Source organism: Camelus dromedarius, chromosome 34, assembly GCF_036321535.1.
Source record: "Camelus dromedarius isolate mCamDro1 chromosome 34, mCamDro1.pat, whole genome shotgun sequence".
NCBI lineage: Eukaryota > Metazoa > Chordata > Mammalia > Artiodactyla > Camelidae > Camelus > Camelus dromedarius.
In genome coordinates, this window is record NC_087469.1 from 11,639,697 (window position 1) to 11,654,852 (window position 15,156).

The window sequence follows — 15,156 nt, forward strand, 5'->3', positions numbered from 1 at the left end:
TTGTTAAACTGCAAGTCCTGATATGGTCGTCCTGGGGACCTGCAGTCAGCTGGGCTCCTGGGGACCTTGGTGCTGCTTATCGGCAAAGCCACCCTCAGAGCAGCAGGGATTTAGTTGGTGCAAGACCAGCGTTCCCACTGCAAACTGTGTGGTCCTAAGATAACGCAGACGCTTCCGTGGAGAAGCACAGAGCTGTTTGATGCTCCCAGTGATACCCTTTCCGTGTCCCTTTGCTGCCTTCTGCTTTCCCTTCGATAACAAACAGTTCTATTCAGAGATGCTTTGCGGGTCTGGGGTACCCCCTGGACAGGACTGAGAACACAGAGGCCCCCGATTATGGAAAAGACTGCTAGCTTTCTCTCCTCTCTTTTTTATCCCCATTAAGTTCTGCAAAATAGAATGAAAAATATGTAAGAAAATCTAACAAATCTTTGAATTTTGTTTTTTTTGGATTACATTTTTTTCTCTAAAATCTGCCCCCCTCTCTCCCGTAAAACAACAACAAAAAAACAAAAGCCAGGGGCTGATCTGATGTGCTTCCTGGGAAACTGGCCTGACTCCCGCTGGTCTGCCCTGCCCACCAGCTGAGACCCCTGGGCGCTGCATGTCCTCACAGAGGCCAGGACCGGCCTGCCCTGCCCCTCTTGGAGTTGGGCTTCAGGCCAGATGAGATCATGGTGGGGGGACGACCCACGAAGGCGGTGCAGGGTGTACTTCAGGCCTTCATCCTGTGGGTTTTGCTCCTTTTGCCGTGGCCGCTGGAGGAGACCCACCCCGCCTGCGTGGCTCTTAGAAGTGTTTGGTGGTGTTGAACTGTGACAGCGAGGAGGGAGGGGTCTGAAGGGGACACGAGGAGAGGAAGTGAGAAGCAGCCCGCTCGGAGTGTCTGTCATTAGTCCTGCTCCTGAGTGACCGCTGCACTTGGACGTCGGCTTACGTCTGACCGTCCTTTCAGGCCTCCCTGGGAAGCCCAGTATTGGCCCATGTGCTCCCTGATTTCAGGGGTACTTCCTGTTACATCTTTGTGACCCCACAATTGCCAATAAGAGTGATTTTCAAGCCCTTGACTGCAGCCCCTTTTAAATAAGCAAGGTATTTTTATGGCATGACCCTGAGCTGCGTGTTTGTATACGTGGACACGTACATCTAATTTAGACAGAAGTTTAATGAGATAACATTTACTTTTAAGCGCCGTGAATTTTGCAGTCTTCTGGTCTAGACCCTCCAGTGTGTTTTCATGGCCCACTAGGTCATGGTCCACAGTCTGAAGAAACTGCCTAAGAAGGGTGCTTTGCCATTGGAGGCAAATGAGTCATGAATGCTCCACCCAGGCCCCCAGAAGCAGCCATTCAATAAAAATTCACCTGATTTAATGAATGGACCTGTTTGGTACAGTAATAAAACTGCTTTCTTCTGAACAGTTCTCTGCCAAGTGTTAAATGTGGATTTTGACATGATAGATACACAAGCCCCTCTGCCCTGAACTTGTAAATGAAGCCTTTGGAGTAAAGCATGTGAACAAGGCAAATCTCTCTGAATTATGAATTTACGGTCTGGGCCAGGCTTGGAGAGTACACAGTGCAGCTGCTTCACGTGAGGGTTGTTAAATCACACAGTCAAGCTAAGACTCCACCTGGGACCCCCACTTCCTGCCCCAGGGCTTTGCCCATCAAGCTGTTGGTTTGACAGATGTGGTCCCCCAACTGCAGAAGGTCTTGGAGACCAAAGGACTACTTCCCCCAGTGCAGACGGAGGCAGCCCAGGCGATTTTAGGGAGCAGGTGGACATGGTCTTAAATATCATTGAATCCTTAGTTTAGAAAAAAGACTATTCTTTTCAGTTTCTAATTCTTCCAGTCATGTCAGGATAAAGTCTCACTGGGTGTTAATCATTCTTCACATTTGTTAATTGCTTTTAACAAAAAGAGGGCAGGCCCAGAGTCTTTGGGCAGGAAACTGGATCCAGCTAAAAAGTCTAGTATTATTTTGTTTTTGGCATAATGCTCTGTCTTGTTTTTGTCTGTTTATGGCATATGATACTGGTTTTCCAATTACGGCTCTGATAAAAAATTTCTTTTGAAAATGTATTGGTGTAAAAAAATCGGGTATTCTTGAAAGGGACGTGGTAAGTAACTGCTAATAGTGAGGTGGGCAGCATGGTGGACATCACGGGGTGGGTGGGAGTTGCTGAAATGCCTGACGTGTGCAAACCAGCAGCCTTAATGAACCCCAATTGCCTTTGCAGTGACTTCGGCTTCAAGATGAGTGAAGATTTATCATTAGAGGTTTGTGTTCCGGATCCTGAGTTTTCTGGGAAGTCATACTCCCCTCCCGTGCCTTGTCCTGTGGGTTCTACTTACAGGAGAACCAGAGGGTATGTCTCACAGAGGTGGTCTTGTCTGGGACATGAGGGGTCTGCACTTGGTGTGGGGAGAGCAGAGAGGACCACCTGGGTTCCCCCCACACTCTCAGTGGCAGAATCCCAAGTTAGCAGGTTTCAGGTAGCTTAAGCAGTATTTAAAATTATGATGTTTGCAAATTCCTCTGCCTGCCCTTACAGCAAGTCTAAGCTTCTTTGCAACGCTAGTTGGAATATTTTTTGGCAGGGAGGGGAAGTAATTGGGTTTATTTATTTACATGTATATATGTATATATTTTTAATGGAGGTACTGGGAATTGAACCCAGGACCTCATGCATGCTAAGCATGCGCTATCCCACTGAGCTCTACCCTCCCCCCGTGGTTGTGTCTTAAGTCCATGAACTTGAGCAAGTGCACGTCTTCAGAGCTTGCTCTGACCCTTGAACAGTACAGGCTTGAAATGCACAGGTCCCCTGTACGTGGATTTTTTTTTTCAATAAATAGAGTACCTGTCTCTTCATTTTACAGATCTTTAACTGTGGGGAAAAGTTTGTGTTTGATTAGAGATCACACTATGTAGAATCACAAAGCCTAGGATCTGAGTCCTGATTCTTTTCAGACTGTTTCAGTTTCCTGCCTTTGGGTGAAGTCGTTGATCAATTCCTTTGTTTTTGAGGGAGGGATTGCAGTACGTGGATTTTCAACTATTTGGGGTCAGGTGTAGGGGGAATGGTCGGCACCCCTAACCCTCCCGTTGTTCAAGGGTCAGTGGTATATGTGAAGCTCTTGCCCTGGACAGCACTCCAGATTGTCTGGGCTGCCTGATTTGTTAACAGGCAGAAGCGATTCAGATTCCCGCACACGAGCAGATTCAGAGGGACTTAGCATCCTTCTTCTTGCTCCAGTGGGATGTAAATAGATAAGCTCTGTTGTCCATGGATAGGAAAAAGTTTCCGATTACAAAGGCGTCATGGCTGTTCTCTGATGTTTCTGACTCCTTGCCCTTGGTGGGGGTGACAGCTATCGGAAGATTTCTGGGGACACTTGCAGTGGAGGAGATGTGGAAGTGCGCCTGGAGGGAGAGCTGGTGCCGTGTCCCTTGGCAGGTAAGACATGGTTTCCTCCCTTTGTCCTGTCGAGACATCGTTGAAGCATTTCCATGATCTCAACTGGCTCTTCTAACTTCGTGGAGAGAAAGAATGGAAGTTACAGGCACCCAGAGCTCCCTTTACCCACTAAGCTCAATATCCAAATGACATTTATTTATAGCCTTATGGCTTATAGGAATGCAAGGCACTTTTTGAGGGAAATCCTTTGTGTTCATGTTTATTTGGCATCTGGTGTATCCTGGGCGGCATGGGCACTGAGGGGTGCCTGGAGGCTTTCTGTGTATTCCTTGATCTATTTGTCTCATAAAGAGACTTGTGGCTCTCTGGGAAACAGCTAAATGGTCTATCCTGATTCTTATAATAATAATTATGACTAATATTTTAATGAAATTTTGCATGTTTTAATGTACTTTTCTGTGTGTTGTCAATTTGACCCTTATAACTACACAGTGAAGCAGATATTTTTAACATAAGGAAGCGTGTTCAGAGGAGAGAGTTAATCGGCTTATTTAAGGTCACACATCTGGTAAGTGACAAAGCTAAATTTCAGATTCTGAGCCCCATGCTCGTCCTTGGACATCACCCAAGTGGCAGATAAGTGTCATTCCCATTCTTTGAGATGATCATTATATGCCAGCTCATTAGGAAGCACAGTTTTGGAGCAAGTGCGTGTGCTGTAAAGGTGTAGCATGTTGTAGACGTCTTCAAGTTGATTTAGTGGTGGTGTAGGTGTTGAGGTGTATGTGCAATGTAGACGTGAAATCATGAAACCTTAACAAATAGCTAATCTCTTAGCATCTTTTCTTTCTTTGCTCTGTTTCTAGTCTTACTCACATAGGGCTTCTCGTTCCTCTGAGCCCTCCCTCCTGCTCCTGCCTCTCGGTGAAGGTGTGAGGCTGGGGGGCCGACCCCGTCAGTGGTGGTGGGGGGGAGGTGAATTGTCCGCTGCAGGCAGGGAAGAGCAGCGCTCTGGTTCTCTCGCCACTGCCAGCTCACCCTGGTGTTTCTCACGCTAAGCTCATTAGTCCCTTAATTTAATCTTCCATCATTACCGGAGTAATTAACATCCCTCGCCGTGGAGACTTAACAAGAACACGGCTTCGCAGATTCCCGCACACGAACAGATAATACTCAAGTAGTTGCCTCCCGGGAGCTGTTCTTGATGAGGGCTTGGGTGAGTTGGGCTTGAGTGATTGCTCTTAAGGGGCTGGAGTACGTACTTTTGTAATAAATATTTCTGAAGATAATTCAGCGAGGGACGAAACAGTTTGTTTAAAACTGTCTAAACTGGTGGCAAAGCCTTTTTCTCTTCGGATAGGAGAAGACAGAACAGGGAGTGAAGTGGGAAAAATCTTATTCATAGTAAAAGCCACCTCCTAATTTTTTTTTAAAACGCATGGAACAGAAGGCAAGGATGTACCAAGAGAGGAAAAGATGGGCTGAGGTGCAACCATTGTATGTTGGCCATCATGAGGTCATCTGGTCATCTGGAAGGATTTTTAAAAATGAAGTCATTTTTCTTCCTTTGAGATTAGGGTGATAACCCACGTCTCTAGGCTGTGCTCAAGTATGGCTGGGATTGGCCAAGAATTCTGTTTCTTTTCCAAGTTAAGTATTGCACACGAAACACTGTACCTAATCCTGAGGTAAGAGTTTCTGGACTCAGGCTCTACTCGAAAGGCACTTGTGGATTAGAAGGGAGAAAAGCCAAAGAAGCAGAATGAGGTTTATAGATGGTAGGGAGCCACGTGGGGTGGAGGGCTCGCGGCTGTGGCTGCGTCTCCATGACTCTACGTGGCAGCATCACCGAGAGTCCTTGATTCCGGCGTCACATCCAAAGTCGGCGGTTTTCATCTGAACTGCACCGTCCACTGGGAATTACAGTGGGGAGGTTTTCTTGAAAACAGAGGGAGGGATTAATTACCATGTGGTGCTAGCTTAGATCCTTTTGAAGTGAAGTGAGACCAAAGGGAGAGAAGGCAAACTTAACCTTTGGTAAAAATTGTAGGTAGATTTTTTTTTTTTTGATGCATTATCTACATTGAAACTTTTATAAGGCAGAGATGGCTAGTACATGTTAATTCATTGAATGGAATGAGAATGAAATGAATGAAAGGAGAGAGGGAGAGAGAGGAAACAAGAGCAGAGGGATTCAGATTTGCGACTTGGTCCCAGATGCAAATGCTGCCACAGTGGATGCTTCAGACATGGATGCGGGTGTGTTGCTCATCTCCATTCCCTTGGGAGAATCTGGAGGTTTTCCAGGCTGTCCCCAAAGTGGAAGAGAAAGAACACCAGCTTTTCCACTTACTAAGCTGTGTGACGTGAAGTCAGTCTCGTAAGCACTCCTGGCTTCTATTTCCACATCTTGAAAAACGGCACCATTAGTGCCCGTATCAGAAGAGGTGGCATTTTGTAGTGGTTAAAACATAGTTTCTGGGTCCAGACCGCCTGAGTTCAAGTCTTGGCTCTGCCACTTACTCGTTGTGTGACCTTCAGTGAGTTACTTAACCTCTCTGCTCTCGGTTTTTTCGTTTGTAAAGTTGAGTTAATAGTAGCTCTTCCATTGAAGAGTTGTTACATGGATGAGACAACGCCCAGGATGGAGGATGTGCATTGTGTAAGTGTTAAGTGGAAAGAGAACCTTTGTTGCTGATTGTGTTGTAAAACATTTTGTAAGTGGTCAAGAAAAAAATGTATTATTATTGTTTTGAAAATAAATAGGTCGATATAAGTGCTGTATGTCATTGTGAGCAATATTGGATGGGTGAGTAAATAGATCAGAAAACTTAGCTGTGAGTCTTGAGTAACTCGAGGTCTCTGGTCAACAAGATTATGGTGCCGTGTGACGCGGTCCTGTGACGAGGTGGGTTGTGCTGAGCCGGGTAATTATTATGTCAAGCATGCAGACCGAGCTCTGAAGGATGGATGGATGCTGGAGTGTGCCTGCTGGGTGGATCTAGATTTTTTTTTTTTTTAGTGTAACAAGTAGACACTTTGTAGACAAAGGAAACTGAGAGTCACAGGAGTTTAAGGAACTTGCCCAAGGCAGAAAAGTGAGTCCTTTCCCCACCTTCGGAGTCCTGATTCCTGCATTCCCACTCAGTCCAGCCATGCGTGGTGGCAGTGAGGGTTATGTGTGAGAGCAAAGTCAGGGCCAATGTACGAGGACCTCTTGAGCATCCCCCGGGCCTGCCCTCCCTGTCGCCCTGTGTGTCTGCAGAGGAGAATGAGTTCATGCTGTACGCCATGCGCAAGTCCATCCACCGCTACGACCTGGCTTCGGGAGTCAGCGAGGAGCTGCCTGTCACCGGGCTGCGGGCCGCCGTGGCCCTGGACTTTGACTATGAGCACAACTGCTTGTACTGGTCCGACCTGGCCTTGGACATCATCCAGGTGCGTCATCCCTGGGTCTGTGCCTTGTGGCTGCCCAGTCCTGGTAAGCTTCTTCAGAGCCCCCTCAAGGAGATGGGCATTCGAGGTTTTAAGTCATCTCAGGGCCAGCGGGTGAAACCTTCCAGTTTTTGATTCTAGTGTTTTCTTTCCCTGCCCGACCTCTGTCCTTGGAGGAAGGACAGAGGGAGCTCCAAATCTGTGGTCTTTCTTGTGAGGGCTCGCTTTTCCCGCTGGGAGATTCTAGGACTGGGTACGTGGGATTATGAGTCTCCCCACCGTACCCGCTGCCTCTTCAGCAAGGATGCGAGCCGTGACAGTTACACTTGACTTGTCCATCGTTCACATAATTATCCACTCCAGCTCTTCCAAGCACAGTCAAGAACCAGGAAGGAGTGGGGAGGGTATAGCTCAAGAGGTAGAGTGCATGCTTAGTGTACACAAGGTCCTGGGTTCAATTCCCAGTACTTGCTCTAAAAAATAAATAATATATATATATAAAAAAAGGAACTAGGAAGGAAGCTGTAAAGACACAGGCCAGACGGATAGTCATACACTCACACCCGTGCATTTTAAAGGAGAGCTATTTGATCTTTATTCATTGTCTGTTTAATGCTTTTGGAAAAGCAGTTCCAACAAGTTTTATCTGGACTTGAACCCAGTAGAAATTTTAGTGCTCAGGTACTTGAGGGGGTGGGGAAGGGGTACCCTGCAATAACCCCTGACGGCAGAGAGCCTCCCGAGGGAGGAAAGACTATAAAAAGCAGAAACAAGATCTTAAAAATAACAGCGGTCTGGTTTCATTTATTTTAAAAGCAAACAGACTCATGCGTTTCAGGCATCTGCACCCCGTTACTGTGCTAGGGCAGAGCTCAGTGACCAGCGTTCACGGTGAGAACGCAGGGTAGCAGAAATGATTCAGCTCCGTTTAGTTATTCTGCTTAAAACAGGAAGCCGAAATCCGTTTTAGAAATGCTTTTATTATTCATCTGGAACATTTACTCATAGAAACCATCTCCTCCCTTGCCAGTCAAGCCAGTTGAAGAAAGAGTTGCCATCGAGGGGACTGACTGGGCTGCAGGTCATGTGACCGTTTCATGGTGTCTCCTCTTCTTTTTCTCTTTAGCGCCTCTGCTTGAACGGGAGCACAGGGCAAGAGGTGATCATCAATTCTGGCCTGGAGACAGTAGAAGCCTTGGCTTTTGAGCCCCTCAGCCAGTTACTTTACTGGGTAGATTCTGGCTTCAAAAAGATTGAGGTATGTGTGTTCCCTGCTGTCCTGAGTTAAGCAGGCAGGGGAGCACCTGGGCTGGGAGGCAGGTTCGACACAGAGGCGGGAGCCGGTGTGTCAGATTCCTCTGGAGATCCTCTGAGAGTTCCAGAGAGTGGAGGTCCCGGGTGCGAGCAGGCTGCCTGAATCTGTCAAACAGAGATGTCCTCAAGATACCTGAATGCTTATATTTTGGGCAGCAGAAGCCTAGAGTGGTAACAATGCTGATGATAATAATACCAGAGCGTCAAGACTCTGGTATCATGGCCGCCAGTTAGCGTAATAAAGATAATCTCACAATCGCCGTCATCATCATTGTATTAAATTAATGTTGAGGAGCCCTGTTGGAACCACTGTGAGTGAATTATTTGATTCACTTCTCACAACCACCCTGGAAGGTTTATCCTCACTTCACCTGTCTGCACTTTAGCTCCCGGGGGTCACAGGAAGGTAAGAAATGGTCTCTGAACCACCCAAGTCATTGTGTCATTGTCACACTCGACTCCTGCACGTTCCTGGGGCCCTGTCCCAGCCCCGTGTCCACGTGGAGGCGTGACATGCGGGTTACCGGAAGGCGCAGTAGAAGCCGGGAGACACAGAGCCAGGAGAGTTGCAGGACAGAAGCCCCAGACTGGAGAGACAGACCTGGGCTCGGTCTTGATTCTGGTAGCCGAGCCACTTGTGTGGAGGGGGTTTCTTATCCTCTCTAAGCGTCAGTTTACCCCTCTGTCAGGTGAAGGTGCTTTTATCCTCTCTGTCACTTGACAAGTGCTTCTTTCCGGGCGCGCTGTGTGCCAGGTATGGCTTTAGGTTGTGATGATACAGCGGGAGGCAAGATGCAGGTTCCTGCGCTGAGAGATTAGGTTTTAATGGAGGAAGCAAAACAATGAAGAAATGAGTCCACCAGTCTTTTTGGTGATCAGTGCAGCAAAGAAAAGTCAGACGGGGCAGTGTACTCGTGTGACTAGGGAGAGGAGGTGTCTTGGAGGTGACATCTGAGCCGAGCCCTGACCAAGGAGAGGATGATCGGGGTGGCTGAGAGAAGGGAATGGAAAGACGCACAGGCCGGGGACACGCTGAGCCAGGGCATCGGTGGTCTCGTTGCTGCTCTGCCTCACCTTTTTCTAATTGAGTGAGGTCAGCACCTAGCTGGGTGCCGGAAGGAAGCAGGCAGATCTCAGGGGTCCACCCTCCCATGGCATACAGCTCACATACTGTATGTGAAAACGGTGTAGGAAGAGCTGGTGGTGATACTGTGAATGCCCCAGGATGGAAGTGGGTCAGGAGGGTGCAGAGGAGGTGGGCCTGGCGGGGCGTTTTAAAGGAAGGATAGGCTTTGACTAGAGGGCCAGCAGAGGACAGGCGGTGGAGAGGGATGCATCTGTAGCCGGGAGCCAAGTAGGAAACTGTGCAATGGGGGTCCTTTAAGGAGCTCAGGGCCGTCTTGGCCTTGTCCCTGCTTTCTTTGCCAGGTAGGGAATCCAGATGGCGACTTCCGACTCACCATCGTCAACTCCTCTGTGCTCGATCGGCCCAGGGCTCTAGTCCTCGTGCCCCAGGATGGGTAAGTGAAGTCCATGTGTGACGGGTTCTTGGAAATGCAAACAGCTGGACCAAAAGCTGTTTGTGATGATATGGCTGAAATAATCTGTGAACTGCAAGTCTCAGAACCATAGCTTGGTTGTCTTGGTCAGCTAATTCCATCCCCTTTCTGCTAGAAAGCCTCAGACTGTCTCTAGGCGCCCCGCTGAGGGTGTTTCTCTAATGAGGGTAGTGTTAAAACCTCTGTAGACATAGTCAGGCTTGGTTGGATGTTGTAAGGAGCCTTCATCTCTTTATCTTGAGTTTCATGTCTGATAACAAACGTTTAACCCATTCCATCTTTTTTCTGCCCCACCCCCACCCCAAGCTTGTGTTTTCTCACTGGCAATTTATATGCAAAGATTTTTTTTTTATTAATTTATTTTTAACTTAAGGAAACATCACTAAGAGGGAAATTCCGGATTAGACTTTATAGCATTTATGATTGAGGGTTAGAAGTATTTCTAAAAGAAAATTTTGAAAGTACTGTATGTATTTGATTAAAAATATTAAAAGAGAATAGAAGTTTGTCAAATAAAAAAAAAATTTGTTTTCTTCCCTTCTCTTAACCCTTCCCCCTCACACTTCCTAGGGGTAACCATGGTTAATAGGTTCTTGTGTATCATTCAGAATTTATTTTCACCCATGTACAAGTACATACCCTTTAAACATACAGACACACACATGTGAACACACATCAGATAGAATCGTAGGATATTTGCTATTCTGCCTGTTTAAAAAATATTTAGTGTGGTTTGAAGATGGTTTTATGTGAGCACATGTAGATATTTGGGCTTCATTATATTTTTTTTGTATGTATCATAATATACCAGTTTATAGATCAACATTTTGTTGTTTATAGATCACATAAAATAAATGTAGCTGGGAAGAACAGTGCTGTGGTGAACATTTTTGTACATTATCTTTGCATAACTTGATTATGTCCATAGATACATTTCAGCAAAAGAACTTCTGGGTCAAGTAATTAAGTGGCTCTAAGTGTCCCAGAAACAGACTGTAATAACCGTGCTGAACTCCCTGGCCGGATTGTTGCAGAGGGTCTTCGTGCCCCTTTGCAGGCGTCTTTCAGCTCCCATTTCCCCAGTTCTGAGGGGATGTGTGTTCTTCCCCGGTTTCGACCAGGGTGATGTTCTGGACCGACTGGGGAGACCTGCGGCCGGGCATTTACCGGAGCAACATGGATGGCTCTGATGCCTACCGCTTTGTGTCGGAGGATGTGAAGTGGCCCAACGGCATCTCCGTGGACGACCGGTGGATCTACTGGACGGACGCCTACCTGGACTGCATCGAGCGGATCACTTTCGGCGGCCAGCAGCGCTCCATCATCCTGGACGACCTCCCACACCCCTACGCCATCGCTGTCTTTAAGGTGGGGCCTCCCTTTTGTCCAGCATCGGGCGGTCTGTTAGCGCAGGGGAGGAGCATCCGGAGGTGAAGACCCTGCTGCCTCCGGGGTTCAGCGGGGATGCGTGTCTGACGTCTAGAAAATCAGCCCATTTCTGCATTTGAGGCAGTTTCTTTCCTCCCGTGGGGAGGGGTGTTAGACCTGCCCGGGGTCCAGGATGCTTACTCTTCAGCTTTCAAAAGGTTAAAGGTTGAGGCTGCACCGTGTGAAAATTCCCGGGTTGCCGTTCAGTGTGGGTAGCCTCATCTTAGCTCCGTGTCTTGGTCTCTCATGAGGTCTACTCGCTTCCTTTCTTGTTGTCCTGAGATGAGCTCCGCCCAGCCTCTGCCTCCTGGGTGCCTGTCACTTCTGCTTCAACCCTAGAAGACAAAATGCTGCTTCTCAACCTGGGGAAGCAGGTTTTGTACTGAAGCGTTGGTTGTGGTTGAATGATTGAACCTGAATGCTTATCGGATAGTTTCTTTTGGGTGGTTCTTCAGTGTGGATCTTTGGTGAGGTTTGGATAAAATCACTGACTCTTTCATTTCAGTGGAATTTTTTTTCTCTTTTTTGGTTGGGGGCAGTTAATCAGGTTTATTTATTTTTTAAATATATATACATTTTTGGAGGTACTGGGGATTGAGCCCAGGACCTCGTGCACGCTAAGCACACGCTCTGCCACTGAGCTGTACCCCTCTCCCCTGTAAGTGGAGTCTTGATCAGGTCTGCCATCCAGCCAGTGAATGCTAGGTGTCCCCTGCACGGTGGCGCTCTGGTTCTTACTGAGCATCCAGAATAAAAGACCAAAGAGCTGACTAGTGAGCGAAGCTTTTCTTTTTAGAATGAAATCTACTGGGATGACTGGTCACAGCTCAGCATATTTCGAGCTTCCAAATATAGCGGGTCCGAGATGGCGATTCTGGCAAGCCGGCTCACGGGACCCATGGACCTGAAGATTTTCTACAGGGGGAAGACAACCGGTAAGATAGCATCTCCTCCTGAATCTCTGTCGGCTCCATCTCCCCGAAGGGGCTGGGTGTGGGCAGTCCCTGCTCCAGCGGGATCTGGCAGCCTGCATCTCTGTTGTCACGACAACATGCACATTATTTAATTTCTTCCTAATGACATCTTAATTTCTTTCCTAATGATACACAAACAGCTGGAAGACAGCATGTTTTTGCCTGCCTGGAGTGCTGGTGCTTGGTGGGTAATTACGCCCTCCTCCTGCCTTTGGCCCCTGGCCGGTGGGTGGTGTGGCTTCTGTCGCAGCTGGAGAGCCCCGGCATGTGCTTAATCCCCGTTTGGCGCCCTGACAGGGAGCAGGCTGTGCCACTTCCCGACAGGAGTCTCGTCCTCTCTGGTTGCTCAGATGGCCTATTGCTCATTGGGACCCACTTCCCTTGCAGCGCCAGGTGTAGTCATATGATGTCTTAATTAGCTTGTCGTCCCCACCCCCACCCTGTGAAACACCAGACCTCATAAAGGAGAGTCTGTCCTTGTGTTTGCTCGGTAAATGTTACTGATGCCCAGCACTCAGTAGGTGCTCAATTCATACCTGAAAGAAGAAGAGATGAGGAGGGGAGGATCTGAAAGATAGTGGGCTGAGACTTCCAGAACTGCTGGAAGACTTTGACCTGCTGGCCCCAGGGTCCAAGACTATGCGGTAGAAAGCCTTTTTCCTTCCTTCTCTGCCCTTTCTCTTTGTTTCTCTCCCAACCATACTGTTGATTCTGGAGGAGGGAGATCAGGATACTTATCCCCAAGAAGAACAGGCCCTTTAAGACGCGCCCTGCTTATCTCAGCCAGATTGAGTAGCGTCCTGGGTTGGCTGACTCTCCGCTATTGACAAACTGCTAGGTTTCCTGTTTTGAACGAGACTGTTGAGACTGTTTTGTGGGTTTCGGCTGGCCCTGTGCTGAGAGAAAATTGACAAAGGGAAATAATACGGTTATAGATACCATCATTAGCCTTTTGGGACCAACGAAGAGAGCATGAGAATGCTCTTGAAAAACTGTCAGGTGTCCTAGCGATGTAAGTCTGTGTCATTGTTACGTCTTCACAGCTGACCTGTGCGGTGGGTGGGGCGGGCCTTAGGATCCCTGGTTTCTGGATGAGGGAACCAGATCTCTGACTGGCCTGCCCAGAGGCCCCTCACTTGCTGAGGAGCTGGGCTTTGGTCCCAGTCCTGCCACTAAACGAAGAAGTCACATTCTTTCTTAGAAGAGGTGCTGGTTTTTAAATAGGGAGAGAGGAAAGATTCATGGCTTCCTAGCCCCGGTGGCTGCAATCCAGGGCTTTGGATGGAGGACACCCAGCCCTGCTGATCCGCCTTGCTAGCAAGCCAAGTGAGTTAGCGTTTCTCGAAGTTACCACCCAGTCCAGAGGAGCAGGTCTTCACTTTGATAAGTGCTTGCAAGCCTGTGCTGGATGAGCACACAGCCACAGCTCCTGCAACCCCAGCTTCAGAGGAACCAGTGGACCCTGGGCTCCCCACCCCTGGTGTGGGCTGCTCATTTCATGCCAGCGGACCTGCAGCCATTCCTGTGACCCGGGAGTTACTCTGGCTAGTTTAAATGAAGGTGATCCTTTGAGATATGAAGGGGAAGCCTCCACCTGTCTCCTGCATCCAGGGGACCTCCTGCCCACAGAGAGGCAAGTTTGTCATCTCTCAGTCAGGCCAGTTTGGGTTAAATAATCAAAGCGTTTGCTGTGGCATCTGGCTGCCAGCACTGCCTGTGGGCAGTGGGTGCCTCCTGGCCTTGAACTTGTTTGCTCTGTCCATGCTTTTTCGGACACAGAGAGAGTATTGCAAACTCGTGATGCATTCTGGCAATCACCGGTGCCAGTCGGTCTTTATGAACTTTGTTGTCTGCTCCTGACATGTACGGAGCTTCGTACTAGCCACGTGTAAATTAGTAGTCACAGGACGACTCCTGTTACTCAGGAGTTTTGCTGTGTCATGAGCAGCACACTTATTTGCTTAATGGGCAAGTGTAACCTCAGTTAATCGCCCCCAAATCGATGTGTACTATTAATACTCCCATTTTATGGATGAGAACATGAAAGTCAGGTTCAGTAAGTTTTCTCCATCACGCATTTAGTAAGTGGGAAGAATTTGAGCCATGGCCTAAGGTTCAAAGCTTGAACTTCAGTAAAACCATCCGGCTCTGTTCCCTCTCCCTGTTGTTGGACTCGCAATGCCCTGGTGTACGACAGGGGCTTAGAATGACTAGATTCTGATTGATACTTGTCTATGAAAACTGGAAACTTTGTCAATTTGGAATATTTGGTTATAAACGGATGCATTTTTTGTCTTTATATTTGATTGATTTTTTTAATATAGTTTTACTGGAATTTACTTTGCACAAAGAGAGCTTTTTCTTTAAATAGCTTACTTTGCACGGCAGTTAATATATTCAGTTGCTGCAGCAATGGGTTAAAATATCTTGGAGGTCTTGGAATTCTCCTTCAGAGCCTGCAGGAAGCACATGCTTTAAAGTATCTATAATGAGGGCAAATATTCGTTATATGAGGTGGATTTGATTTTGATGATTGTTCAGCAGGTTGTAGATAGTTAAGCAAGATAATAGCAATTTTGACTCCTAAACAGGTTCTGGAAGAATTTTCCAAGGGGAAAGTCTGGAAATGTTCTGAAAAAGGCAGTGAAGATATGGTAGGAAGTGTTTGGTCCTCTCGAGGGATATCTTTGGAGATGAAGGCTGTCAGTTGTCCGCTCTTCACAGGCTCACCGTGTTCACCCAAGACTGGGCATCGTGTGTGAGGGTCTCTGGCTTTGTCCTGCTGGGACTTTGCTGAGTTCTTCCATGCCCTCCCAGCTCCTCTCTGACAAACGCTCCCATTCTCTGTTCTGTGGCTTTGTACCAGCACACGTGCTCCTGTCCTGCCTACCTCTTGGGGTCAGGGACTCGGTCGGCTTGGTTTGGGGTCTGTCCCCAGTCCTGCCTCTCAGACTGCAGCTTCACACACGTCTCTCTCCACCACTCTCCTGAAGTACTGCATCTCACCTTGACTTCTGTGC

At 47.8% G+C, this 15,156-nt stretch overlaps 1 protein-coding gene across 4 annotated transcripts in view; it reads left to right on the plus strand.

Annotated features, from left to right (window-relative positions):
• Positions 1–15,156, plus strand: part of SORL1 (sortilin related receptor 1) — a 147,168-nt gene that overhangs the window by 71,595 nt on the left and 60,417 nt on the right. For all 4 annotated transcript variants that reach the window (XM_064482157.1, XM_064482158.1, XM_064482159.1 and 1 more), the window contains exons 15-21: positions 2,245–2,373; positions 3,380–3,465; positions 6,692–6,864; positions 7,988–8,119; positions 9,604–9,695; positions 10,856–11,102; positions 11,959–12,097. In XM_064482157.1, the coding sequence (XP_064338227.1) occupies positions 2,245–2,373; positions 3,380–3,465; positions 6,692–6,864; positions 7,988–8,119; positions 9,604–9,695; positions 10,856–11,102; positions 11,959–12,097 (998 nt within the window). The remainder of the gene's footprint in view (positions 1–2,244; positions 2,374–3,379; positions 3,466–6,691; positions 6,865–7,987; positions 8,120–9,603; positions 9,696–10,855; positions 11,103–11,958; positions 12,098–15,156) is intronic.